The sequence below is a fragment of the Aquarana catesbeiana genome, linkage group LG04, assembly GCF_042186555.1.
Source record: "Aquarana catesbeiana isolate 2022-GZ linkage group LG04, ASM4218655v1, whole genome shotgun sequence".
In the NCBI taxonomy this organism is placed as follows: Eukaryota; Metazoa; Chordata; class Amphibia; order Anura; family Ranidae; genus Aquarana; species Aquarana catesbeiana.
Window position 1 is genome coordinate 494,191,026 of NC_133327.1, and position 26,788 is coordinate 494,217,813.

A 26,788-nucleotide genomic window follows, 5' to 3' on the forward strand; every position below is an offset into this window, starting at 1 on the left:
TCTTGGTATGCTGACGCCTTAAGAGTTCCCTTCACTGGAGCTAAGGGCCAAGCTCAACCCCTGAAAAACAACCCCCCGTTTCACCAAATTATTTGGACCAGTGCACAAAGCAAGGTCCATAAAGACATGGATGAGAAAGTTTGGGGTGGAGGAACTTGATTGGCCTGTACAGAGTCCTGACCTCAACCCGATAGAACACCTTTGGGATGGTTTAGAGTGGAGACTTGTCAGGCCAATAACAGATCTGATAACGCAAAGTTACAACATTTATTCCGATCAAAAATTACATTACCTTTTATTCACAAAATGTTAAATGATCACAAGTTAGCAACTGGTATATACTAAACTTGGCTTTACAGTGAAGATGCTAATGACAACTGCAAGTCTACACATCAGAGAAGAGGCTTTTGTATCCAAAGAATTCAGATGAAAAAAAGATTTCTAAATGAAGAAACAATAAAAGGAAAAAATATGACACACGGGAGTCTATTAATACATTCTTTAGACGAATGTCTCAAGCATCCAGGCTGCACACATTTTTCCATATTTTCCCAAGGCGTCTTTCAGGACAGCACCTGAGAGAAAGTGACTCCTCCCACCGGACCATAGGAAACACCTTCTTCCTCCAGAACTTTAAAGGGAGGCACCTCCCTACCATACCTCAGTCTTTGTGTTTCCTCCGGCCTGGAGGGAACATCTTTTGGGAGGGGAGTCAATGTCTCTTGGGTGCTCCTGAGAGACGGGGCTTCCTTCTCTTTTTTTTCCTCCACTAGAGACCCGCTGTCCCCCCAGCCTACCCAGGCATCAGCAGCGGTAGCAATCGGGCTCCTCTTCCCCCTCCTAGTGCTCGGTGAGAGCCGAAGATTTGGTGACACGCGCTGTCATATGAAGCGGCGGTCGCGCCGGAAATGACAGAGTGGGTCACTGGGTCAGCGAAAACGTCATTTCTGGTGTGGCTGCAAGAGGGGAGGAGGGAGGACAGGAGCTGGCTCCTATTTCCGGTTCTGGTCCGGTGCAGATACACTATGGGAGTCCGGAAGTGGCGTATGAAGCCACGAGTGGAAAGCTGTACACCAGACATGGAGGAGTCAGCGTCTGCAGTGGTGGGGACAGGCACAGGCGCCAGCGCCAGGTAGGAGCAGCGGTTAAAGTCTGCCTTTTTTCCTTTACCTGGTGTTGGTCTATCTCTTTTTTTTTCTACCCCCTAGTGGCGAGGGGCCTGTCTTGGCACTAGAGGCTGACTGGTTTCTTCTTTTTTTTTTTTTAAATTCTCTTTATTGATTTTTAATAGATTTACAAAAACAGAACCTTGGGGCATTCCCCGGCTCAAAAAGTACCATGTAAATCGGTACCTAACAGCACTGTTTTAGGCAGATAACCTGTTGTTATCGACAGAAAACCAGATAGAATACAAAACAAAAACAAAACAAAAACTAGATATCACTGCTCAACCACTCCACTTGGAGAGATTATGAAAGGAGAATGTGCAACTCGTCTTCGATGAAGGTGAGGTTTCCCAAGAGGGGATTCTGGTACTAGGCCTAGGACATTAAAGATTCAACTATAGGGGTGTCACAAGGGTCTTAGCAAGTGTTAGCACAGAAGGGGGAGCTAATGGGTGTCAGATATACCGTCTACTCTTGAGCGGCATTAGTGGAGGCAGAGTCAAGCCATAGTTTCCATATTTTGTCAAACTTAGCAGTACACCCACGTGAGTTGTATGTGGCTTTATATAATGGTATTGTAGAATTGACCAGGGCTTTCCAAGAGGTCAGAGAGGGCGCATCAGATTGTTTCCATTTTAGTAATATTGCTTTACGGGCGTAAAAGAGTAGAAGTCCTATGAGGGTCTTAGTTGCTGTACGGTGCGCTAAAGAGCCCACCGTGCCAAGCAAGCAGACCGGTACAGTCAGCGGGATTGGGATTGCTAACAGCGAGGTTATAAATTGCGTCACCTCTACCCAGAAAGAGTGCACTTTGGGACAGGACCACAACATATGACAGAAACGGTTACCACATTTCAAACAGCTAGGATAGGCCCCAGGATAAATTTTGTTCAGCCGTTGCGGCGTTAAATACACCCGGTGTAGAATCCGGAATTGAATTAAACGGTCCTTCACTGCCACTAATTGAAGAAAAGGGTATTCCCACATATCCTCCCAGTCCTCTGTGTTCAGGGAAGTCAGCCCTCCATTTATCTTGGAGAGTTTCAAGCCCAAAATGCATTGATGGTAATAGTGCCTTATGTATGGTGGATAGGGGTTTTACCAGCTCAATATTCCGGAGGAGGGATTCTAAAGTGGAGTGAAGGAGTAATGGTGGTTGAGATTCGAATTGGGAAAAGAAGGCATGTCTAAGCTGGAGATATCTAAAGAAGTAACAATTGGGTAAGTCATGGTTCTGTTTGAGAGTGTCAAAGGGAAGGATAGCCCCGTCTTTACATATATGGTCGAGTACCATAATACCCCTTGTTGCCCAGAAGCTTGACTGGTTTCTTCTTAGTGCACCTGTGGGTGATCCTTGTGAAGCAGAGACTGGGTCTCACTAAAAGGTCCCCTGGTTTTTTTCCCTTTTTGTCTTTTTCTCACAGGCTAAAAGCTCTGACCCAAAAAAGAGATGTCCTTCTTGCAGGGCCAAAATGGGAGAGAATTGGAAAAAAGCCCTGTGCAGTGCTTGCATAACTTCTTTAGTCAAGGAGGAATCCGCTTCGGTACTCCAGGTTGCTTCATGACATCAGTGGATTTAAAAGATGCATACCTGCATATTCCAATCTCATCCCAGTCCCAGAGGTATCTCAGGTTGGCGGTAAGGATGGAAGGCAGGATTCAGCATCTACAATTCAGAGCCTTACCCTTCGGGCTATCATCTGCACCACAATTTTTACCAAGGTGATGGCAGAAGCCCTAGCTCCGCTTCCTCTTCAAGGAATCGCAGTAATTCCTTATTTAGCCGATCTGCTATTTTTCGCCCCCTCAAGAGAGAAATTGCAGAGCAATTTAGGCAGAGCATGCAGCCATCTGGAGTTTCTCGGATGGATTCTAAATCTCCAAAAATCTTCCCTAGACCCATCTCAGGAGATTTGGTTTCTAGGGTATGTAATAAATTCTGTAGCTCAAAAGATTTTTCTTCCTTCAGAGAAGAAGGAAAAAATTCACGATACAGTGTCTTTACTGCAGACCAACCAGCATCTGATGGTAAGGCAGGTCATGTCAGCTCTGGGTATTCTGACTTCATCAATGCCGGCTGTTCAGTGGGCAAGGCTACACTTCAGATGTATGCAGGCCTTCCTTCTGAGATCTTGGGATCACAATTTGGAATCCCTAGAATCAGAGGTAAAAATTCCAACTCAGGTGAAATTCCAACTCAGGTCACTATGGTGGTGGAAGAGGAACGATATCCTATCCGAGGGGTTAGTCTGGGCTTTTCCGATCGAGAAAAGACTGACAACCGATGCCAGTTCCTGGGGTTGGGGGGCCCACCTAGGAAAAGGGTTTCACTCAGGGAAACTGGTCCAGGAAAGAGGCAACAAACTGGAGAGAGCTCAAGGCGATCGACTTGGCTCTGAAGTCATTTGCTCAGGATCTTCAAACTCAGCATGTTCAGATACTAACAGACAATGCCACGGCCGTGGCTTATATAAACAGGCAGGGAGGTACAAGGAGCAAGTTGCTGCAGGTACTAGCCATGAACATTCTTCTGTGGGCAGAAGGACACTTGCTGTCTCTATCAGCAGTCCACCTAAAAGGGGTCTCTGAACAGGGTGATGGATTTCCTGAGCAGGAACCCCATTCAGGAAGCGGAATGGTCTTTGAACCCAGAAGTTTTCGCTATGATTGCCGAAAAATGGGGGCTGCCAGAGGTGGACCTGTTCGACTCAAAGGAGAATGCCCTGGTTCCTCAAGCCTTATTGGCATCTGCCCCTCAGGCACGATTTACTATTACAAGGTCCCCTAAATCATCCAGAGGTAGCCACTTTGGTGCTCACAGCTTGGTATCTGAAGAGCAGCTCCTAAAAAGCAAGGGCTTTTCCAACCGGTTGATTTCAACAATATCAAGTAGGAAAAAGGTGACTAGGGACATTTATTCCAAGGTCTGGAAGGTTTATAATACATGGTGTAATTCATCTGCCCAGGACCCAGGGAGTCTTGTTACCATTCTAGAATGTTTACAAGTTGGAGCTAGCAGTTAGTACCCTGAAGGTGCAGGTTGCTGCGCTCAAATCTGTTTGTAATCAGATTCTTTAGAGCTCTTATGAGATCAAGATCAGCACTGCTGAAGTCTTTTCCTAAATGGGATCTGTCGGTAGTCCTTCAGTCTCTAACAAAGCATCCCTTTGAGCCTTTGGAAGAAGCGCCACTCAGATATCTCACTTTTAAGTCTGTGTTTCTGATTGCCATTGTCTCTGCACGCAGGATCAGTGAGCTTAACGCTTTATCAATTAAGGAACCCTATTTGTCTATTTTTCCAGATAGGGTTATACTTAGGACAGACCAGAAATTCTTACCAAAGGTAGCTTCAGTACAGAATCGTGTTCAGGACATTGTACTTCCAACCTTCTGCCCTAACCCAGCAGGGGAGAAGGAGACTTGTTTTCACATGTTGGATGTCAGGAGGACTTTGTTGTGTTACTTGGAAAGAACAAAGCTCTTTAGACGTTCAGATTCACTATTTGTGCCATTTTCGGGCAACAGGAAAGGTTGCCAGGCTTCTAGGGTTTCTTTAGCAAGATGGCTGGAATTATCCATTTCAGAGGCTTATTCGCATGCAGGTGTGTCTCCACCAGCAGGAATTTGTGCACATTCAACCAGACCACTTGGGCAGAGAGAGCTGGTGCCACCCCTGAACAAATTTGCAGGGCGGCAACATGGTCAAGTTTTCACACATTTGTGAAACATTACAGGCTGGACCTCGCATCTGCTAGTGATCAGGCATTTGGGAGAAAGGTCCTGCAAGCTGTTGTCCCGCCCTAAGGGGGTAAGCCTCTGTTATCCTCTCAGGTGCTGTCCTGAAAGACGCCATGGGAAAAAGCAAGTTAAACTTACCGGTAACTTGTTTTCCAGAAGTATTTCAGGACAGCAACATCCCGCCCTATTGTATTTAATATACTATGCTGTGACTAACGTATGTGTTTGTGTTCCAGCCGGGGCCGGAGGTTTCTCTTCTACAACTGAGGTATGGTAGGAAGGTGCCTCCCTTTAAAGTTCTGGAGGAAGAAGGTGTTTCCTATGGTCCGGTGGGAGGAGTCACTATCTCTCAGGTGCTGTCCTGAAAGACTTCTAAAAACCAAGTTACCGGTAAGTCTAACTTGGTTTTTCTTCAATATTATGATTCCCTATAGTCTGCACCTCCATTTAGTGGCCTAAATCTAGTATATTTTCTGATTGCGGTATTTCAGAATATACCACGTTTTGGGTACTAGATGGCGCTGACTATCATAGGAAGTGTAGTGTTCTAGATGATGAGAAAATCTGTGCAATCTGGATGAATGCGTATGATATTCCTCCAGTGGATGTTTTATATCCGATACATAAACACAATTCCTTTACAAAATATAAATAATATAAATCTGCTTTATTGTCCAATTAGGACACAGGAATTATATTACAGCTGTGATAATATACTGCCTTCAATAGGAGGTTAGGACATTGGCAAACAGAAAAGGTTGTAAGCCAATCCCTGTATAACTCCTTCTCTAACCTCTTCTCTCCCCAGCACGTTCCACAAACAACAGCAAAGAAAAATTCCCAGCTCAACTTACCAGCCACCCTGCAACAAATCACATTAAAACACGGTTTTAATTTGCACAAATTTGAAAATACACGTGTGAGCTGCAGAGGTTGCGACAAGGCACCCCAGTATTATCTGATGCCCTAACTCTATACATTTTGAGAACCTCATTAGTGTATATAATAATGGATAGATTGAGGGCAGGTATGCCTGGAAGGAGCCCACTCCTTAAAGCGAGTTCACCTCCTCACCAAATAACCAACAGTAAAAGCAAACTCCAGCTGCCCCAAGCTATAACTGGCCATAACAAAAATAGTTTAAATTAATCCTGCAGGACACAGGCAGAATATTCAAAGACTGGTACCTTCAGGTGATTGGACACTGGCAGAGCTTATGTGTGTAGTTGGCTGCAGGGTGCTTTACAGGTTCAGGGCTGTGATCCACAACAGACCTTGAAGATACCTTCGGGGTATGCCCACTATGACGAGCGAAGCCTGAACCCTATATAAGGACAATGGCATAAACTGGTAAGACAAGGTCACCTGTTTATTGAACTGTTACTTAGGGCCAAAACAACTAATCGATTATGAAAATAGTTGTCAACTATTTTCATAATCGATTAATCGGTCAGCCGATTAGTTGACCTGCATACAGAATGCATTATTTGTTTACATATAAGGAAATGCAGTGCAGCACACATACAGCTCAGTACACCGTCCATACATGTCAGTAAGTGCCTGAGAACTTGTGAATGTTTGAGGAGAAATGCCTCATGGGACATGTAGTCCTGGACAGGAAGTGAGTGGTTCTAAAGGCAGATTTTTTTTTTTTTTTTCCTTGTCAAAAGAAGTTTATTGAGTATACAATGTTATAAAGATACATAAAGTAAGTTTACAAGGATCTATAAAGTAAGCTCATTGTTTTACAGTAGGGTTTCTATAGGTAAATATAATGACATTTCAAATATTAAACATTGGGTTTACGTAAACCTAAATTAAAGATATATATCATTTCCTTAGTTACTTTTGTAGGTATTTAAATGATTTATACCTACTATACATATTGTTTACAAGTAGAGTGTATATAGGTCAAATAAATTCTGATAATGAGCTTTAATCGTAAGGTGGAGAAAAGGAAAGAAAAAAAAGAAAAAGGGTTGAAAGGTAGAGGTATGGTCTACAAGGTTGTCCCGCTCGTCGGTTTATTATTCTTTTTAGTTCTCTTTGAAGCCTTAGAATGGGTGTCTCTGTAAGTCATTTAATCTGTTACCATGGCAACAGGACAGAGTCATTGAAGTTTGACAGGAACTGTTGTTTTATCCAAGGATGCCAAAGTTTTTCAAATTTTGGAATTTGATTTTGATCGATGGCTACCATCTTAGCATGGGACATTGTATTATTCATTCTGTGAATTGTTTCTGCTAGTACCAATGTAGGAGATTTCCATGCCTTGGCCACTGTTTGTTTTGCAGCCGTTATTAGTTGGATCATAAGTTTGAATTGAGAGAGTGTTAACCATTCCGGTTTTAGATTAAGTAAAGTTAAATATGGATCTGGTTGTATTATTTTTTTAAATATTTTAGATGCAATCACGAAGACTTCCTTCCAGAAGGTTTGGATTACTGGGCACGTCCACCATATGTGTAAATATGTGCCTATTTCTGGGCATCCTCGAAAACAAAGAGTTGAGGTATTAGGTGAATATTTTGCCACTCTAGCGGGTACAAGGTACCAGCGAGTTAGGACTTTATAATTTGTCTCCAGTGCTAAGATGTTGGGTGAAGATGACTTAGATGTGAGCCATATGTTAGACCAGTCCGTGTCTTCTAAAGTTCGTTCCAGGTCCTCCTCCCACCTCTGAACGTAAGAGGGTCTATTAAGATTTGCTACTCCATATAATTGATTATAAAGTGATGAAATTGTACCTTTAGCAAATGGATCTTTTGTACAGATTGATTCAAAAATGGATAATTGGGATAATGGTGTATCCCTCTTTAGGAATGGTGTATAGAAATTTTTGATTTGGAGATATCTAAATATCTCAGAGTTTGGTAGATCATATTTTTCTCTAAGCGATGGGAATGAAAGGAATGATTTAGATGCTATGAAGTCATTTAGTGTCTGAATGCCTGATGTTGTCCAAGCTTTAAAAGAATTTGGGTAGATCCATGCCGGATAAAAGGCCGGATTTCTGATAAAAGAAAGGAGAGGATTGTGTGGAGATTGTAACTGATATTTGGTTTTTAGTTTATCCCAGAGAGATAAGAAGTGTTTAGTTATGGGATTATGAATTTTAAAGCGGTCTTTAGGATCAAGCCATAATAAATTTGATATTAATAGAGGGTAATTTTCTGAAGCCTCTATAAATACCCATAATGGGATTTCCTGTTTTGCATGGTATTTGGACAGACTGGCCAAATGTGCTGCTCTGTAGTAGTTAGTAAAATTAGGGTATCCCAGGCCTCCTTTATTTTTGGGAAGATGTAGTGTATGTATAGGTATATGTGGTTTAGAAGAGCCCCATATAAACGAAGTTGCTCTTTTTTGTACTATTCTCAAAAAATAGGAAGGAATTGGAATAGGGAGGACTCTGAATAGATAAAGCAATTTGGGTAGAATAGTCATTTTGATTGCATTAATCTTCCCTATCCAGGATAAAGGAAGTTGCGACCATTGTTTTATTAGATTTGTGATCTGTCTTAATACAGGAGGATAATTGGTTGAGAATAAGTCAGAATGAGATGCTGTTAAATGAATTCCAAGATATGGGACTGATTTTTCTGCCCATGTGAATGGGAGTGCAGCCCTAGCCGGGATCAATTCCATGTTTGTGAGTGAAATATTAAGCATTAGGCATTTCTTAGGATTAATCATAAGGCCGGATAGGGCTGCAAATCCATCAAGAGCTGGTATTAAGTTAGGACCAGAGACCTGTGGTGATGATAGAAAAAGTAATATATCGTCTGCAAATATACATAATTTGTGTGTAATACCTCCTACTTCAATGCCAGTTATAGTTTGGTTTGTTCTGATGTATTGGGCCATGGGTTCGAGTATAAGGGCAAATAATAAGGGAGATAATGGGCAACCCTGTCGGGTACCTCTTTCGATATTAAAGGCTTCAGATTTGTATCCAGCATATTTTATATAGGCTTTGGGTTTATTATATAATGCTTTGATCCATGTTAAAAAGTGGGGTCCAAAACCCCATTTTTGTAATGAATATTGCATATATTGCCAGGATACTGTGTCAAATGCCCTCTTAATATCGAGAGATAGAAAACATAAAGGGATTTTCCGTTTTTTAGCAATATGTGCCAATAACACTGCCCTGCGTATATTATCGCCTGCCTGTCTATTTGGCATGAAGCCTACTTGATCTCTATGTATTAATTTTCCTATAATGCTATTAAGGCGTTTTGCTATTATTTTTGCTAATAATTTAATATCGAGGTTTAACAGAGAGAGAGGCCGATAATTCACACAGGAAGTATCATCAGAAAGGGGTTTTGGGATCATACAAACAATTGCCATTAGTGTTTCTTGCCGAAAAGAATGTCCATCTAGAAGTTTGTTAAACGTTTCAGCGAGAATGGGAGAGAGTATTTCTGAGAATGTTTTATAGTATAAAGCCGAGTAGCCGTCTGGGCCTGGTCTTTTGTTAAGTTTTAGGTCTTTTATGGCGTTAGCAACTTCATCTATAGTTATAGGCTCATCCAAACTGCTTTTTTGATTCTGAGATAACTCAGGTAAGGTTATTTTTGAGAAGAAGGATTCAGCCTCTGTAGGATTAAATTAATTGTTTGTCTTATATAAAGTTGCGAGATGTGAGTGAAATTTATGGACTATTTTAACTGGATTACAAGTGTAAACATTTTTTGATAATTTCAAACGTATTGGTTTGAAAGATTTGTTAGTTGAATTTAATGCCCGAGCCAAATATGTACCTGGTTTGTTTGTATTCATGTAGAGATTGTGTTTGAAGCGTTTGAGGGATTTATCAACTGACTCAGTAAGAAATAGATCGTATTCCAATCTAGATTTTTCCAGATGAGATTTTGTACTCTGAGATGGATTATCTTGAAATGATATGTAGGCTGCATTAAAATTGAGTTCTAGTTTTTTTGCTAGATTTTTGCGTTCCCGTTTAAATAGTGCCATTTGTCTTTGTATTGTACCACGCAAGACAGGCTTATGAGCTTCCCACAGTGTTATTGGGGAGATGTCTGTTGTATTATTAATTGATATGTATTCCTTTAAAGCTTGTTCAATGGCCATCTGATGTAGTGGGTGTTTGAGCATTATGTCCGGTAAGTACCACGTTGGGTCATGCACTTTTGGTATGGCTGAGGCTATAGTAGTGTATACTGCATTATGGTCAGACCACGGAATCGGAATTATATCTGATGCAATAATTTCTGGTATCATTCCTATTGTTAGAAAAATATGATCTATTCTGGTGAAGGTTTGATGAGGGTGCGAGAAATAAGTGAATTTCTTTTTCATTGGGTTACTTTCTCTCCACGAATCTACCAGATTGTATTTGGAAAGAAGTTGAGAAAAAGGTAATCTAGAGGTTATTTTGGATGGTGTAAAAGGTGATTTATCTAGAAATGGGAGGAGGACCTGGTTCGAATCCCCACACATTATCACTGTTCCTATTTTGTGTGTATTAATCACTTGTAATATATGTGAGAGGAATGGTGTAGGTTGTTTGTTAGGAGCGTAGTAGGAAATCACCGTGATTGCTGTATCCATTATATAACCCATGAGTATCAGGTATCTACCTTCTGGGTCTTTAATTTCTGATGATAAGGTGAATGGTGTGGATCGGTGAAATGCAATTAGAGTTCCCCTTTGCTTGGTACAGGCAGAAGCCATGTAAATTTGTTGATAAAAAGGAGAAATATATTTTGGAGTAGAATCTTTGGTGAAGTGTGTTTCTTGGAGGCATACTATGTGAGCCTTCTTGTTATGGAAAGTACGGAAGGCTTTGGTCCTTTTTTGAGGGACATTTATTCCCTGAACATTCAGGGAAAGTATATTCAGTGGTGCCATGGCAATAGATCAAATAGTTTTGACTTACTTTTTGTTATGCAGAGCTGACTGCGCAGATCAACCTGTGTGGACTGAAGAGATGAATAGATAGAAAAGAAACCAGTGAATTCTGGAGTAAAGAGTAAACAAAAAACATATGAGATTAGATGATACATTGTATAAATTATTTTTTGCAAGTAATCACAATTTACCCGTGAAAGAGAATAAATATCTCTCTCAGGGGAATAAGTGCCTTCGTCACACTCCCACATAATATGGTTGGGAGAATGAGGAGGGCTAATGGGGGTACACGGATCTTCCGCTTACAGGAGAGAAGTGCTATGTCAAAAGACATCAAAATGATGTGATGTTTCATTAATTGGAGTGCAGAATATAGTTTTTGTTGAAATTATTTATTCCAGGGTGGTTGTATATGGTTAGTCTTGCCCTAGGCTAAATAATTCAGTTAGAAAGGTACTGTTAATAACTTTGGTATTGATGAAGATAGTTTGAATTATTTTGGGATTTTAACCCTTTTAGAGTAAACAATTACATATTTTATTCATATGCAACTGTTTAGATATGTTAACTCATAAAATTGAGGTTGTATTGCTTCAGATTAGAATAAACAAAAACATAATTCTAGGAACTAGTTAGGTAATAATATATTTGTTTTAAGAAAAGAAAGAAAAAGCTTCCATTACTTCTGGATTATTGAACATATTTGTCCTAAAAAGTAATAAATCTATTGTTATTACCTGATAATATATAACTGAACAAGAATTTCCTTATTTCACTTATATATTCTAAGGCTATATGAATCAGAAGTAATAAGAAATATAACTGGAATGTAACATGATCCCACACAGTGTGTGACTATCAGAATGCAGTTACATTCAGTTATAAATATAGGTTTTTTATAGAGAACCATCTCTTAGTATAAGAAATGAAGAGATATCAGGAATTAGGATGTCAGTCCATTGAATCTTCTTGGTCCATGGATGATGTGGCATAACGGCCTCTTTTGTGAGAATGATGATTCCCATTTTGTTCTGAAATTTTCTGGGTGCTGCCTGAAGGTGAAGATGATGCCATTCTTCTGCGTGTGGGAGTGTTGCTGCTTGTGGGTTCTGTCAGATTTAATTTTAAAAGGGTTTGTTGTAGTTCATCTGCTGATCTGCTTCTGTAAATTGTACCTTGGTAGTTAAATCTGACTGAAAAGGGGAAGCCCCATTGATACATAATGTTGTGGCATTGCAGTTCCATTAGTTGGGGTTTCATGGATCGTCTTTTAGTAATAGTAAGTTGGGATAGGTCAGCAAAAATTTGATAATTGTGTCCTTGAAAATTAAGTTCCTTTTTTTTCTCTTGCAGCAATTAGTATTTGTTCTTTCATTCTGTAGTAATGAAATTTTGTGATTATATCACGTGGGGGTCCATCTTTCTTTTAGGCTGTGAGGGCTCTGTGTACTCTGTCCAGTTCTAAACGTTCAATAGGGATATCTGGCTTTAGTTCTTGTAATAGAGCAGTAATAGTAGATTGCAGGTCTGTCACAGTTTCAGGTATTCCCCTTATGCGTAAGTTTGAACGTCTGGCTCTATTTTCGTAATCTTCGAGCTTAGTTTGAAGTATTAAATTCTCTTTTTTTAATTGTTCCAATTCTGTTATATTTTCTTGGGTTGTAATTTCAATTTCATCCATTTTTATTTCTAGGGCTGCGGTGCGGTTTCCCAGCTCTCTTATTTCATTGGTTAGGCTTTTTGTTATTTGGTCTGAGGTTTGTTTTAAAGCCTTATGAAGCATCTTTTCAAATTGTAATAATATTACTGGGGATACTGAGGAGGCTTGTGGAGAAGTTTGTGAGAGGATTTGTTCTGTATCTGACTCAAATGGAGAGTCTTGCTGTGACATTTTCTGTCTGTAAGAGCGCCCTGATGCTGTATCTTGTGAGGTGACTGGAGCTGCTTCAGCTGCAGTGAGTGCCTGTGAGCTCTTTGTGAGGTGATTTTTATTTCTGCCACGGTTTCCTCCCAGTACCATATTTCCTGCCCAAACTTTCACAGTTTGTTCCCAGGGGCAAAAAGGTTCAAATGGATACCTTTTGAGCCTGCAGGCTCCGCTTTGTCCTTCTCTTCTCTCCTCAGCGGTGTGGAGCTCTAACAATGCATGTCTGCTCCGCTAGGCTCCGCCTCCTGCCCCTTTTTTTTTTTTTTAACCTTGCTATAGGGGCGCTCTATATTATACTGTACACTGTATGAAAATTCCTTTGACCAAGAAGTTTTCTATTCTGTTCCTTAGTTTTCACCCACAGTGATGGGAAAATTCAAACATCGATTTGACCCCACTAACGATTAGAAAATCGAACAAAAGTTCTTAAAATGAATTTTTTTTTTGAAGGAAGATATTGTTTTTGTATGGCTGGCATAAGTGACAGCAAGCGCAGGTAGCATTTATCACCTGCTTATGACAAGGGAGTCTGTCATACATATTATATTACAGTTCTGTCTGAAAAACCGACTTTAATTTTTTTTTTTTTTAATATGTGATCTGAGTCTGATGATATTTACCAAATTCAACATCTAATAGTATATACAGTATATCTCCTCTAATAGTATATACAGTATATCTCTTCTCTGTTATTCTCAGAGTGGATTAGAGATTTTGCTCCCTAACCATATAGTTGGTTATTTATATTTACCACTGCATATAGATATTTATGAATAAATTGCCTTTTTTTTTTAAAACTTTACATATTAACAAAATTATACACCACACTTTTTTAAGGTTATTATCTGATTAATCTAAACAATAATCGGCCAAATAATCCATTATGAAAATAATCGTTAGTTACAACCCTACTGTTGCTGTAGCCTCACAATCCTGAATAGTATACGTTTTATATATTAGATCTATTGATAAACTGGGAATGTGTTTGACATTTATTCACCTCACTGTGTAAACTTTTGAAATTTGCTAATAAAATTCAACCACACAGAGCTTAGTCTCAGGTTGATGAACAGAAGAGACCTCATACTACAAGCCATACACTTACCTGCCACTTCCATCTAGTGTCCTTTATAAGCTATTAAGGCATTTCCTCCCTCCCTTTTACCACAAGAACTTTGCTAAAGAATGGTCTGTACCCAAGTTGCTTTGTAGTCCTTCTCGGATATGCTTACCCCATTTCCTACTCTGTGAGTACCCCACAGGGGAATACCCTTATCCATAGCAATGGCAAAAACAGTTGAAAGGAAGCCATGGCAAAAGCTCAGGCAGAGCTTGAAAAGGGCAGAGGACATTACTGTGGGTGGGTAATATGAAAGAGGGCAGAGTTCAACACTGGGGGGGGGGGATGTAAAAGGGGGCCAGAGGACACCGATGTGGGGGGGGGGGGTGATGTGAAGGGCCAGAGGACAATGCTGTAGGTGGAGTTGTTGTGAAGGGGGCAGAAGACACTGCTGGGGGGGTGTTGTGAAGGGGGCAGAAGACACTGCTGGGAGGGAGTGTTGTGAAGGAGCAGAAGACACTGCTGGGAGGGAGTGTTGTGAAGGGGCAGAAGACACTGCTGGGAGGGAGTGTTGTGAAGGGGCAGAAGACACTGCTGGGAGGGAGTGTTGTGAAGGGGCAGAAGACACTGCTGGGAGGGAGTGTTGTGAAGGGGCAGAAGACACTGCTGGGGGGGGGGGGGGGGGGTGTTGTGAAGGGGCAGAAGACACTGCTGGGGGGGGTGTTGTGAAGGGGCAGAAGACACTGCTGGGAGGGAGTGTTGTGAAGGGGCAGAAGACACTGCTGGGAGGGAGTGTTGTGAAGGGGCAGAAGACACTGCTGGGGGGGGTGTTGTGAAGGGGCAGAAGACACTGCTGGGGGGGGTGTTGTGAAGGGGCAGAAGACACTGCTGGGGGGGAAGATGTGAGGGAGGCAGAGGACACCGCTGGGGGGTGATGTGAAAGGGCAGAGGACACCGCTGGTGGGGGAGGGAGGGCTATCTTGCCATAAGAGTGGTTCGTGACTACTCAGCATTTTCCTTATGATGGAACATTTTTCCCTATTCCCAAGATTGAGTACAGGATTTGGGCCTTCTCTATCATTTTAGACTGGCTGGTCTTTTCTTAAATGTCTTTTTTGTTTTTTTTTTAACTTTTTACTTTGTCCAAACTTCCCTCTAGAGCAGTGGTTTTTCCAGTATGTTTACAGTATGTTTCCATTGTGCAGGGATTTTGTAGCACAATGTCACTGGTTATGGTGCTAGGCCACCTGCATTTTAGCAACAAATGATGCTGTGCTGCCCGGCCACCTAGTCTGCCACCATAATTCAGCTGCCAGTGAGAAGCGGATGTCTTGCTTGCATTGGTGGTTGGGGGCTGGAGTTTAGACCGCACACAAGTCAAGTCAAAGTTCAGCTGTCTCAGGAGGCAGAAATTAAGTTTAGTGAAATAACTACAGGGTCATAAAATAGGTGTTTTTGATAATGCACCAATGGGTGAGAAGAAAGAGATAAAGGTGGAGGGAAGGGAATGGAAAGAGTGGGAAAGAGAACAAGGAAATGTAAACCAATAAATAAGTTAGAGTACAGGGTAGGAAGAGGTACATATTTTAATAAAATAAGCATACAGAGAACACTGGGAATATCTGTTTTTGTCTTTTAACTGAGGAGGATCTTTTATGAAGATGGTTTTCTGGTGGTGAATCCTTGGAGAAACAAAGAGTGAATATACATCAGGCGCAGGTAGACCTCCTATAATTTAGAGGTCTCTGCAAGCGTGAGTGCATGTTTGTTTCTGTGTGAAGACACATGTTGGACTTTTTGGAAGAATTGTCTAGTGGTGATCACGGGCACTGTCTGTGTGACTGGTGGAAGAATTTTGGAAGATTAAATGTTATAAGATTGTATTTATGGACATATTTGTGTACTGCACATGTTGATTGAAGTTTTTTATTTATATGGGTAGCCTCACTTATTGAGTTGCAATATCTAACGCAGTGTTTCTCAACTCCAGTCCTCAAGGCGCCCCAACAGGTCATGGTTTCAGGATTTCCCTCAGATGAAATGGCTGTGGTAATTACTAAGGCATTGAAACTGATCAAACCACCTGTGCAAAATAATGGAAAGCCTGAAAACATGACCTGTTGGGGCGCCTTGAGGACTGGAGTTGAGAAACACTGATCTAACATTTAAAAAAAAAAAAAAATAATAATATATATATATATATATATATATATATATATATATATATTTAATTATGAATGACTTTTTGCATTCATCTGCTGAGTACATAAGGCTTTATTTCTTTTCACTGCACTTTTCTTTTTTTACACACACTTATCTATAAAGGAGAATTTCAGCAGAACAACAGAAGAGGCATCAGCACAAGGGACACATCCTACTAACTGTAAGTTCTGTCTCTTGCGCTGATTTTGGTGTTTTTTTATTTTGCCTGCACTTAAGCTGGATACACACTATACAGTTTTCTTTAGATTTTTTTCCTTTAGATTTACCAAAATCATATAATATGAGGTCAGACCTAAACACTTTAAGTTTGTATGCAATCAGGCAGGTCCTTGCACTACATAGTTGAAGGTAAATCTAAAGGAAATCTAGCAACAAAAGTTGTATAGTGTGTACTCCACTTTAAACTTTAGGGTGGGGGAAGATTTACTAAAGCTGGAGCATGCAAAATCTGGTGCAGCTCTGCTTATAAACCAATCGGCACAGCTGCACCAGATTCTGAGTGCTACAGTTTCAGTAAGTATCCCCCTAAGTGCCGGTTCCCACAGGGGCGGCTTCAAAGTTGTCCGACTCTGAAGCCGCCCTGTACAGCGTGACTTCAGCACAGCTTGCAAAACTATTTCGTTATAGAAGTCAATGCAAGCCGCTCTGACGTCGCCCCCAAAGTAGTACAGGAATCTTTTTCTAAGTTGGAGCAACTTGAGCCGCTCCTATTAGAACAGTTCCATTGCAATGCACCTAAGTGACCTGACAGGTCGCCCCTGTGTCAACCGACACTAAGTGTTTTCTCTCAAGACTGTTTCTCAGGGGCTAGACCCTATGTTAAGGAAGCACACGGGGTGCTATATGCTGACTGGCTAATAGAAGATGTATTTGATTTTATACAGTAAAGATTTTGAGCTGTTTTTAATATTTTGCTATTTATGAAACAATTGCTTTTCTAAAATTCAGTTTCAATTTCACTTAGATAACAGCTCAGCCTTCATGCACTGGAACCCCAATTCACCCAAGCAAACCTCACAGGTAAATTTAGTTATGCCCCTTTTTATGCAAATATGTGTTTAACCTCCCTGGCAGTATGATTATGTCGGATTTTAGGTGCTGAAAGCGTTACAATTATTTTGCATGGAAATTTGGCGTTTTATATTGTAGGCCTGTAATTCTTAGCAATAACACACTTAAATCTGTCCAAATAAGAGTCTAGTAGATATCCTGTGTATAATGAAGTTTGAAACACAAAATCCTAAATTATAATATAATAAAATGTAAATAATTAAAAAAAAATAATAATATAATAATAATAAAAAAAAATTCCCCACAATTCACTATCGCTCAATTCTGGAAGTGTTTACTAATTTACTATCGCTGTTTTTTAGCTGGTCTAAAGCCACTTTTGACGTAAAGGGACACTTTTTGGTTTCTATGGACATCTCAAGTTTCCAGGCAGAAAGAATAGTATATATAATATAAAACTGCATGCAGGGCATTGGACAAAGCATTGGGGATAAAAGGGATGTGAAATGATTTCATACAGTACTGTAATCTTTAAGATTACAGTACTGTTTGTGTTATGATGTTTACATTTTTTGAATTTGCTGCCAGGCTCCGCCCCCGTGTGTCGCGACGCTCGTAGGGAACGGAGCCTGGCACAGAGAGGCTTCGGAAGGAGGATAGAGCCCGCAGACACAGCGGGGGGACATCGCAGGATTCTGGGGACAAGGTAAGTATACCGCACCAGGATACTGCAATGCAATCCCGAGTGTGGCTCGGGGTTACCGCTAGTGGTGCTGAAATTTAACCCCGAGCCTCACTCGGGAATACCATCAGGGAGGTTAATAAAAGTTACATTTTTGAAATGTTTACTACTGTGTGACTTTCTTTTCCTTTAAGGCGAATAGCAGCCAACTTCTCAAATCAAGAACAAGTAAATGATAAAGCCACTGAAGACAAATTGTAAGTCTGTATCTTCTTGATTGTGACCTACACTTGTGACAAAAATGTAAAAGCTTAGACTAAAGATTTTTTTTTTTCTTCACATTAAACTCGATGGCTTTGTCTTTCTCTACCTATGTAAGGCTTAGTTCTCATGGGCTGCAAAGAGGTGGTAAAAACAGGCAGTTGAATTGCATTTTTACTGCCCTCCTACAAAATAACATGATGATCGCTCAGGTCCATTCACACTACCATGGCTATGATGCTTTGTGGTGCGCCAATTAAACTCATGTCAAATTTGGCATGTGGTGTCACTTGCCAAACACACCCATACTGTACATACTGTGTGTTCACATAAATCCCTGCCCTCATGGAACTTACAAGCTAAGGTCCCTATCTCACATGCATACTTACACACACTAGGTGTCGACAGCACTTAGATAAACTACCGCATGTCCTGGCAGGGTGGGAGGAAACATAAGTATCCAGGGGCAACCCATGCAAGCACAGGAAGAACATGCAGACTGCCTGCAGATAGTGTTCTTGCCTGGATACAGAGAACCCCCTGTGCTTCAAGGCAGGCATGCTACCCACTAGAACATAAGGCCTCATGCACACTGGACGTTATAAAAACGCCAGTAGCGTTAGCCGTAGAAAGCTGTAGCTGTAGAAAACTGCAGTTGTAGAATGAGTATTTTAGTTTCAATATTTGTGTTTTTATTTTTTTATTTTTAGCAAAACTATACTCCCATAAAAGCTTATGGCTCAAAAACACCCATAAAGGCAGAATAGCTTATTTTGTTTAGCATTTTTTAGAGTTCGAATGTTTTTACAGCTGAAAAACTGCTCTTCAAACCCACTAGTTCTGGGGGTTTTTTTCCAGCCAGAAAACCCCTCCGCCAGAAAAGCTGATAAAAGCCTATGTGTGCATTGATACATAGGATAACCTGCAGGGGAGTTTACTGGCTGCAGAAGAAAAATGCCTGAAGCCAAAAACAGCAGCTGTAAAAAATGTTCAGTGTGCATGAGGCCTAAAAGAGCAGAAAGAGGGGCAAGAGAGCCACATAATGCAGAAATGTCTTTATTTGAATGGAACACTAAATAAAATGAAATGGGTATTGCACTAAAGAATGGAGGGCATGCATGTAGGTAACTCAGTCCTCAGGGCACATCAGATGTAAAAGTCTGTGCAGCCATTTTTGGGGTGCAGGGATACAGACTGCGCTGCTGACACACAGAGGCACCAGTACGTGGATCAAGGAATGCCACTGGAAGACAATTGCTGGGCACTCTCACTCCTCCCAACTTGGGAATGCACCCTCATAAACGAATCGGTTACAGTCATTCCCAGATTCATCTTCTGTATCTTTTTGACAACTAAAATGCTCATAGCTAAAGTATGGAATTTGCCTGTGGTTTATATTCCAATGACTAAAAATAAAATAGTTTGAGCCTAAAGTGTATTTCCACTTTTGCAGCCAAATTGAGTTAACACATTTGTTACATGTTCCCAATACTATAGCAAAACTTAAAGCGGTAGTTAAGTCCTCTGTTTTTCTCTTTTTAGGTGCCCCCAGACGTGTTATGCCATAATGTGCTAGTATGCAGAGCATATTGGCATGTTATAGCAGACTTGCCTGTCAAATAGTGCTCTTTAATGCTGCAGTGTGATTGACCCAGCGCTTCCATCTTTGCCTGGTCTTCCTTCTGGGTTCAGTGCTTTCAGCCGTTTGATTGGCCGGTCTGCAGTGACTTGACCGCAGCATAGATCTGTGAATCTGGGGCCTTGCGCAGCTCAGTGTACATGATGGCTGCCAGGCAGGAGAAAGCATTTATGACAGAAGAGGACTGATAGGGTCTCTTCTGTCATAAATACCTTGCCTGTCAGCAAATTTTTAAGAACAAAGTTTACTACCACTTTAACCATTTCATGCCTAAGCCTATTTCTGGCATTTGTTTCTTAAAATTTTAAAAGTTAAAATCCGTATTTTTGCTAGAAAATTACTTGGAACCCCCAAACATATATTTTTATAGATATATCTATCTATATATATATCTATCTATATATATATATATATATATATATATATATATATATATATATATATATATATATATATATATGCATATATATATATATATATATAGAGATCTAGATTTATAGATATAGAGATATAGAAGAGAGATATATATATATATATATATATATATATATATATATATATATATATATATATATATATATATATATATATATAAAATTTGCAGAGACCCAAGAGAATAAAATGGCGATTGTTGCAATATTTTATGTCGCACGTATTTGCGCAGCAGTCTTTCAACCGCAATTTTTTGGGAAAAAAGACACTTTTGTGAAGTAAAAAAATAAACTAAACAGTAAAGTTAGCCCAATTTTTGTGTATGATATGAAAGAGGATGTCACGCCGAGTAAATAGATAACTAACATGTCATGCTTTGAAATTGCGCACACTCGTGGAATGGTGACAAACTATGGTACCTAAAAATCTCAGTAGGCGACGCTTTAAATTTTTTTTTACGGTTACCAGGTTAGAGTTACAGAGGAGGTCTTTGGTTAATATTATTGCTCTCACTCTGATGATCGTGGCAATACCTCACATGTGTGATTTGAACACCGTTTACATATGCGGGCGCGACTTAAGCATGCATTTTTCTTTGCTGCGCGATTATGCGGTGATGGGGGCGCTTTAAAATATATTTTTTTCTTATTTATTTGATTTATTTATTTTACATTGTCCCTTTAAAAAAAAAAAATTCTGATCACTTTTATTGCTGTCACAAGGAATGTAAACATCCCTTGTGACAGTAATAGGTGGTGACAGGTACTCTTTATGGAGTGATTGGGGGTCTAAAAGACCCCCGATCCCTCCTTTGCTCTTAAAAGTATTCAGATATACTGTGCTTTTTTTTTTTTTTTTTTTTTGCAGGCATCACCCCGGTATAACCCCTTCAAGCCGAGGACACATATGTGCGTATAGTCGGCGCTAAGGGGTTAAAGTGTTACAAAGGCTAATTTTTTTTTTACCCTAATTCCATTCTCTGCATTACTGTAAAAAATGTTTAGACATCAGTATCCACCCCCTCACCCCCTCTTATACTTTGCTGAGCCCTCATTCGATCCAGCTCTGCTCTCATCTGCAACAACTCTCTCCCCTCACTTCCTGGTCTCACAGGCTTTGAAAAGGCTGCGGAAGCCATTGGCTCCTATTGCTGTCAATCAAAGCTAGAGACGCAGGGGTGAGCCCCGCTCTCTATAGATGCAGACAGTGAGGCTCGAGAGCAAGCATGCATAATTGCCTCCCCATAGGAAGCGGCTTCCTATGGGGGCACTCACTGGAGCCTGGAGCACCAGAGAGGTCCCTAGGAAGAAGAGGTTGAGGGGCGCTCTGTGCAGTTCCACTGCACAGAGCAGGTTCGTATAAACCTGTTTATTAATTTTTAATTATGCATTCCCAATCACTTTTAAAAAATGTTTAAAAATTGCTGGTTACTTTTTAAACTTAAAAATTCTATTCAAGTATTACTAAACCCACAACCGTAAAATCAGTCTGTATATGCAGTAAAGCATGCTCGTTATACTCCCTGTGGAGCTAGGGGGTTAATCCTCCGCACTGTGTAAAAAGGCTGTTTAATCCTGTCTTCTCTGATCCTCCCCTTCTTTTACTGTCCCCATCCATCTGCAGATAATACCGAGCCTTAGGGGGCACTTTGCACATGCTCAGTTTGGTGTGTATTGCTAGAGATTTTTTATTCTGTTTTTTTTTTTTTTTGGGGAGGGTTCATGTGATTAGCACAGGACCAGCACAACACAGGCGCCGGCATTCTAACTGCGGGCGCCTGGCTGTGGCTTCACGCTGCGTGCTGTGAATGGCCGGGCAATCTCCTGGGACCTGTGACATGTCCCAGAAGATTGCAGGAAGGGAGGGGGAGAGGTGATCTTCCTTGTGGCGCCAGGGGAGGTAGTGGAAGCTGGGTGCCTGTAAAAATGTGGTATGTCAGGGGCTCACCACCACTCAAAGTGGAAGTTCCATTTTTGGGTGGAACTCCGCTTTAAGCTCACCCTGCTTTGCAATGTTTAGGAGAGGGCTATGGAGTAAAGTTTAACTTAATTAACCGTGCCTGTACTATGCTGGCAGAATTTCATTATCAGTTGTAAATTTTAGATTTTAGATTTAAACCCGGTCTGTGTGTGTATATATTTTATTTTTATATATATATACACACACAGTGGATATAAAAAGTCTACACACCCCTGTTAAAATGCCAGGTTTCTGTGATGTAAAAAAAATTAGGCAAAAAGATAGATCATTTCAGAACTTGTTCCACCTTTTAATGTGACTTAAAAACTGTACAACTCCATTGAAAAGCAAACTGAAATCTATTTGGGGGGGGGGGGGTAAAAAATTAAAACAATGTGGTTGCATAATTGTGCACACCCTCTTATAACTGGGGATGTAGCTGTGTTCAGAATAAGGCAATCACATTCAAACTCATGTTAAATAGGAGTCAGTACACACCTGCCATCATTTTAAAGTGCCTCTGATTAACCCCAAATAAAGTTCAGCTGTTCTAGTAGGTCTTTCCTGACATTTTATTAGCCACATCCTACAACAGAAGCCATGGTCCGCAGAGAGCTTCCAAAGCATCAGAAGGATCTCCCTGTTAACCACTTTCCTACCGACGTATAGACAAATGACGCTGGTAGGAACATCTCCTCCCTCTGGGTGGGCGTCATATGACGTCCGCCCATTCTCACCGCTCCTGCGCGCCCCCTCGGGACACTGCCAATTCCCGGGGAGGGTAAAGAGCCGATAAAAATGGCTCTTTACCCTCGTGACCGGCTTTGTACAATCACAGCCAGTCACATGTGTTGTGCTCGTGCGCGTCCCCGAGGCAATCTGGGATGAGGCGTATCACTTGGACACAGCCCATCCCTGATCAGGGTAAAGAGCCAATATAATTGGCTCATTAACATGTGACCGGCTGTGTCCAATCACAGCCGGTCACAAATGTCAACAAATGACTGTAGTGCTGTTTCAGGGTTCTCCTCCTCAGTGTGTGAGGAGGAGACCTGAAAAAAAAAGTGTACAGTGATGTGCCCGATTGCCCCCCAAATAAAGAGGACCTGTCACTGACCAACCCGAGTACCTGTCTGTAGCCCATCAGAGTACCCGAGTACCAATCTGCAGCCCATGCCTCGTAGAATATACGTTAGGGTGTTTGCTTTTCAAAATGGGGTCATTTTGTGGGCAATTCCACTGTCCTGGTGGTCCAGGGCCTTCAAAAGTGTGATAGGTAGTCAGGAAATGATATGTATAATTTATGCTCCTGGAACACCTGATTGTGCTCCCTGTATGCTGGCCTGGCTGTATAAAAGTCTCACTCACGTGGTATCGCCATACTCAGGAGGAGTAGCAGAATGTATTTTGGGGTGTCATTTTTGCTATGTACATGCTATGTGCTAGAAAAATCTTATGAATTGACATCTTTGTGTAAGAAAAAATATGTTTTCATTTTCTTTCCACGTTTTCCTAAAACCTGTGGGAAAAAAAATGACATGTTCAAAAGACTCATTATGCCCCATAGAACATACGTTGGGGTGTTTTGCTTTCCAAAATTGGGTCATTTTGTGGGTAATTGCATTGTCCTGGTGCTCCAGGACCTTCGAATATGTCGCTAATGAAATTAGATATGTCATTTATGCTCCTAGAATGCCTGATGGTGCTCCATGCATGTTGGGCCTTTCTATGTGGCAAGGCTGTGAAAAAGTCTCACATATGTGGTATTGCCATACTCAGGAGGAGTAGCAGAATGTATTTTGGGGTGTAATTGGAAGTATGTTTATGCTGTGTGTGGGAAATAACTTATGACAATTTTTGTGTTAAAAAAATAAAATAAATTATACCGTCCTGACATTTCAGGGCCTCAAAAAATTAGATTATTTTTGCCAAAGATATGTAGCAGTATAAATTGTGGCCCAAATTTATGAACAAAAATGACTTATTTGCAATATTTTATATTAGAAACTAAAAAAGGTGGGGGTTTTTTTCCGTTTTTTTACTTATATCGCAAAAAATTAAAAACTCAGTGGTGATTAAATACCACCAAAAGAAAGCTATATCTGTGTGAAAAAAATGATAAAAATGTTGTTTGGGTACAGTGTTGCATGACAGTAATTGTCATTCAAAGTGTGGGAGTGCTGAAAGCTGAAAATTGGCCTGGACAGGAAGGGGTTATAAGTGCCCTGTATTGACGTGGTTAAAAGGTATCAGTCAGGAGAAGGGTACAAAAGAATTTCCAAGGCATTAGATATACCATGGAACACAGTGAAGACAGTTATCATAAAGTGGAGAAAATATGGCACAACCGTGACATTACCAAGAACTGGACGTCCCTCCACAGTTGATGAAAAGACGAAACGAAAACTGGTCAGGGAGGCTGCCAAGAGGCCTACAGCAACATTAAAGGAGCTGCAGGAATATCTGGCAAGTACTGGCTGTGTGGTATATGTAACAACAATCTCCTGTATGCTTCATATGTCTGGGCTATGGGGTAGAGTGGCAAGACTGAAGCCTTTTCTTACGATGTAAAAACATCCAAACCCAACTAAATTTTGCAAACACACATCTGAAGTCTCCCAAAAGCATGTGGGAAAATGTGTTTTATGGTCTGATGAAACCAAGGTTGAGCTTTTTGGCCATAATTCCAGAAGATATGTTTGGCACAAAAACAGCACTGCACATCACCAAAAGAACACCATACCCACAGTGAAGCATGGTGGTGGCAGCATCATGCTTTGGGGATGTTTTTCTTCAACTGGAACAGGGGCCTTAGTCAAGGTAGAGGGAATTATGAACAATTCCAAATACCAGTCAATATTGGCACAAAATCTTCAGGCTTCTGCTAGAAAGCTGAACATGAAGAGAAACTTCATCTTTCAGCATGGCAACAACCCAAAGCATACATCCAAATCAGCAAAGGAATGGGTTCACCAGAAAAAGATCAAAGTTTTGGAATGGCCCAGCCAGAGCCCAGACCTGAATCTGCGGGGTGATCTGAAGAGGGCTGTGCCCAGGAGATGCCCTCGCAATCTGACAGATTTGGAGTATTTTTGCAAAGTAGAGTGGGCAAATATTGCCAAGTCAAGATGTGCCATGCTGATAGACTCGTACCCAAAAAGACTGAGTGCTGTAATAAAATCAAAAGGTGCTACAACAAAGTATCAGTTTAATGGTGTGCACACTTGTGCAACCATATAATTTTTTTTAATTTATACTTCCCTCCACCTAAAAGATTTCCGTTTTGTTCTTTAACCCCTTCATGAATAAAAGCCTATTTCTGACATTTGTTGCTTGCAAGTTAAAATACGTATTTTTTCCTAGAAAATTACTTAGAACCCCCAAACGTTATATGTATTAAAATATATATATATAATATAATTTATTTTAGCAGAGGATCTAAAGAATAAAATGGCGATTGTTGCAATATTTTATGTCACACTGTAATTGCGCAGTGGTCTCTCAAATGCATTTTCTTAGGAAAAAAGACACTTTCGTGAATTAAAAAAAAAACTAAAGTAAAGTTAGCCCAATTTTTTTGTATAATGTAAAAGATGGTGTTACGCCCAGTAAATAGATACCCAACATGTCATGCTTTGAAATTGCGCACACTCGTGGAATGGCGACAAACTACGGTACCTAAAAATCTCCATAGGCAGCACTTAAAAAAAAAAATTAACGGTTACCAGGTTAGAGTGACAGAGGAGGTCTAGTGCTAGAATTATTGCTCTCGCTCTGACGATTGTGGCGATACCTCACATGTATGATTTGAACATTGTTTATATATGCGGGCGTGACTTACGTGTACATTTTATTTGCTGCTTGAGCTCGCGGGGAAGGGGGGCACTTTAAAAATGTTTTTTTTCTTATTAATTTTATTTATTTTTATTTTGCTTTAAAAAAAATGTGATCACTTTTATTGCTGTCACAAGGAATGCAAACATCCCTTGTGACAGTAATAGGTGGTGACAGGTACTCTTTATGGAGGGATCGGGGGTCTAAAAGACCCCCGATTCCTCCTTTGCACTTCAAAGTATTCATATCGCCAAAAACGGCGATTCTGAATACTGTCTCTTTTTTTTTTTTTAAACTGTGCCATTGGCAGCCGAGTAAATCGGAAGTGACGTCGCTTCTGTGTTTACAGAAAGAAGACTGGAACTAAGTAGTTTCTGGCTTAGTTCTAGTCTTACTCTAGCCGGTGAAAGTGCCGGATCGTGTATCGGTCTCCCAGTGTGACGGGAGGCTTGGGAAGAGCGGCGGAAGGGGGGACATCCCCTCTCGCTCCTCCAGTATAACAGCCCAGCGGCTTTTGGCGGCATCGGTTGTTATCCCTGAAGAGCCGCCCACTCCAAAAAATGGTACTGGGATGATGCATGCAGCTGAGTTAAATTTCACTTGCCACACCCAGGCCTGATTACTGCCAGACCTGTTGAATCAAGAAATCGCATAAATAGAGGCTGTCTGACAAAGTGAAACACGCTAACAAAAAGCCACACATCATGTCACAATCTAAAAAAAAAAATCAAGTACATAGTAGGCAAATCCATCAAGTCCACCCTATGTGTGTGATTTTATGTCAGTATTACATTGTATATATCCCTGTATGTTGTGGTCGTTCAGGCGCTTATCTAATAGTTTTTTTGAAATGATCAGATTAGAAACAAAGCAATGTACATGTATCGGTCTAGGAAGGGTTTCAAAGCCATTTCTAAGGCTTTGGAACTCCAGTGAACCATGGGGAGAGCCATTATCCACAAATGGAGATAACTTG

The 26,788-nt window shown here is 40.7% G+C and overlaps 1 protein-coding gene across 4 annotated transcripts in view; it reads left to right on the plus strand.

The window, feature by feature from the left end:
• Window positions 1–26,788, plus strand: part of LOC141140472 (interferon-induced, double-stranded RNA-activated protein kinase-like) — a 391,078-nt gene that overhangs the window by 165,365 nt on the left and 198,925 nt on the right. For all 4 annotated transcript variants that reach the window (XM_073627695.1, XM_073627696.1, XM_073627698.1 and 1 more), the window contains exons 10-11: window positions 16,959–17,014; window positions 17,882–17,944. In XM_073627695.1, coding sequence (XP_073483796.1) covers window positions 16,959–17,014; window positions 17,882–17,944 — 119 coding nt within the window. The remainder of the gene's footprint in view (window positions 1–16,958; window positions 17,015–17,881; window positions 17,945–26,788) is intronic.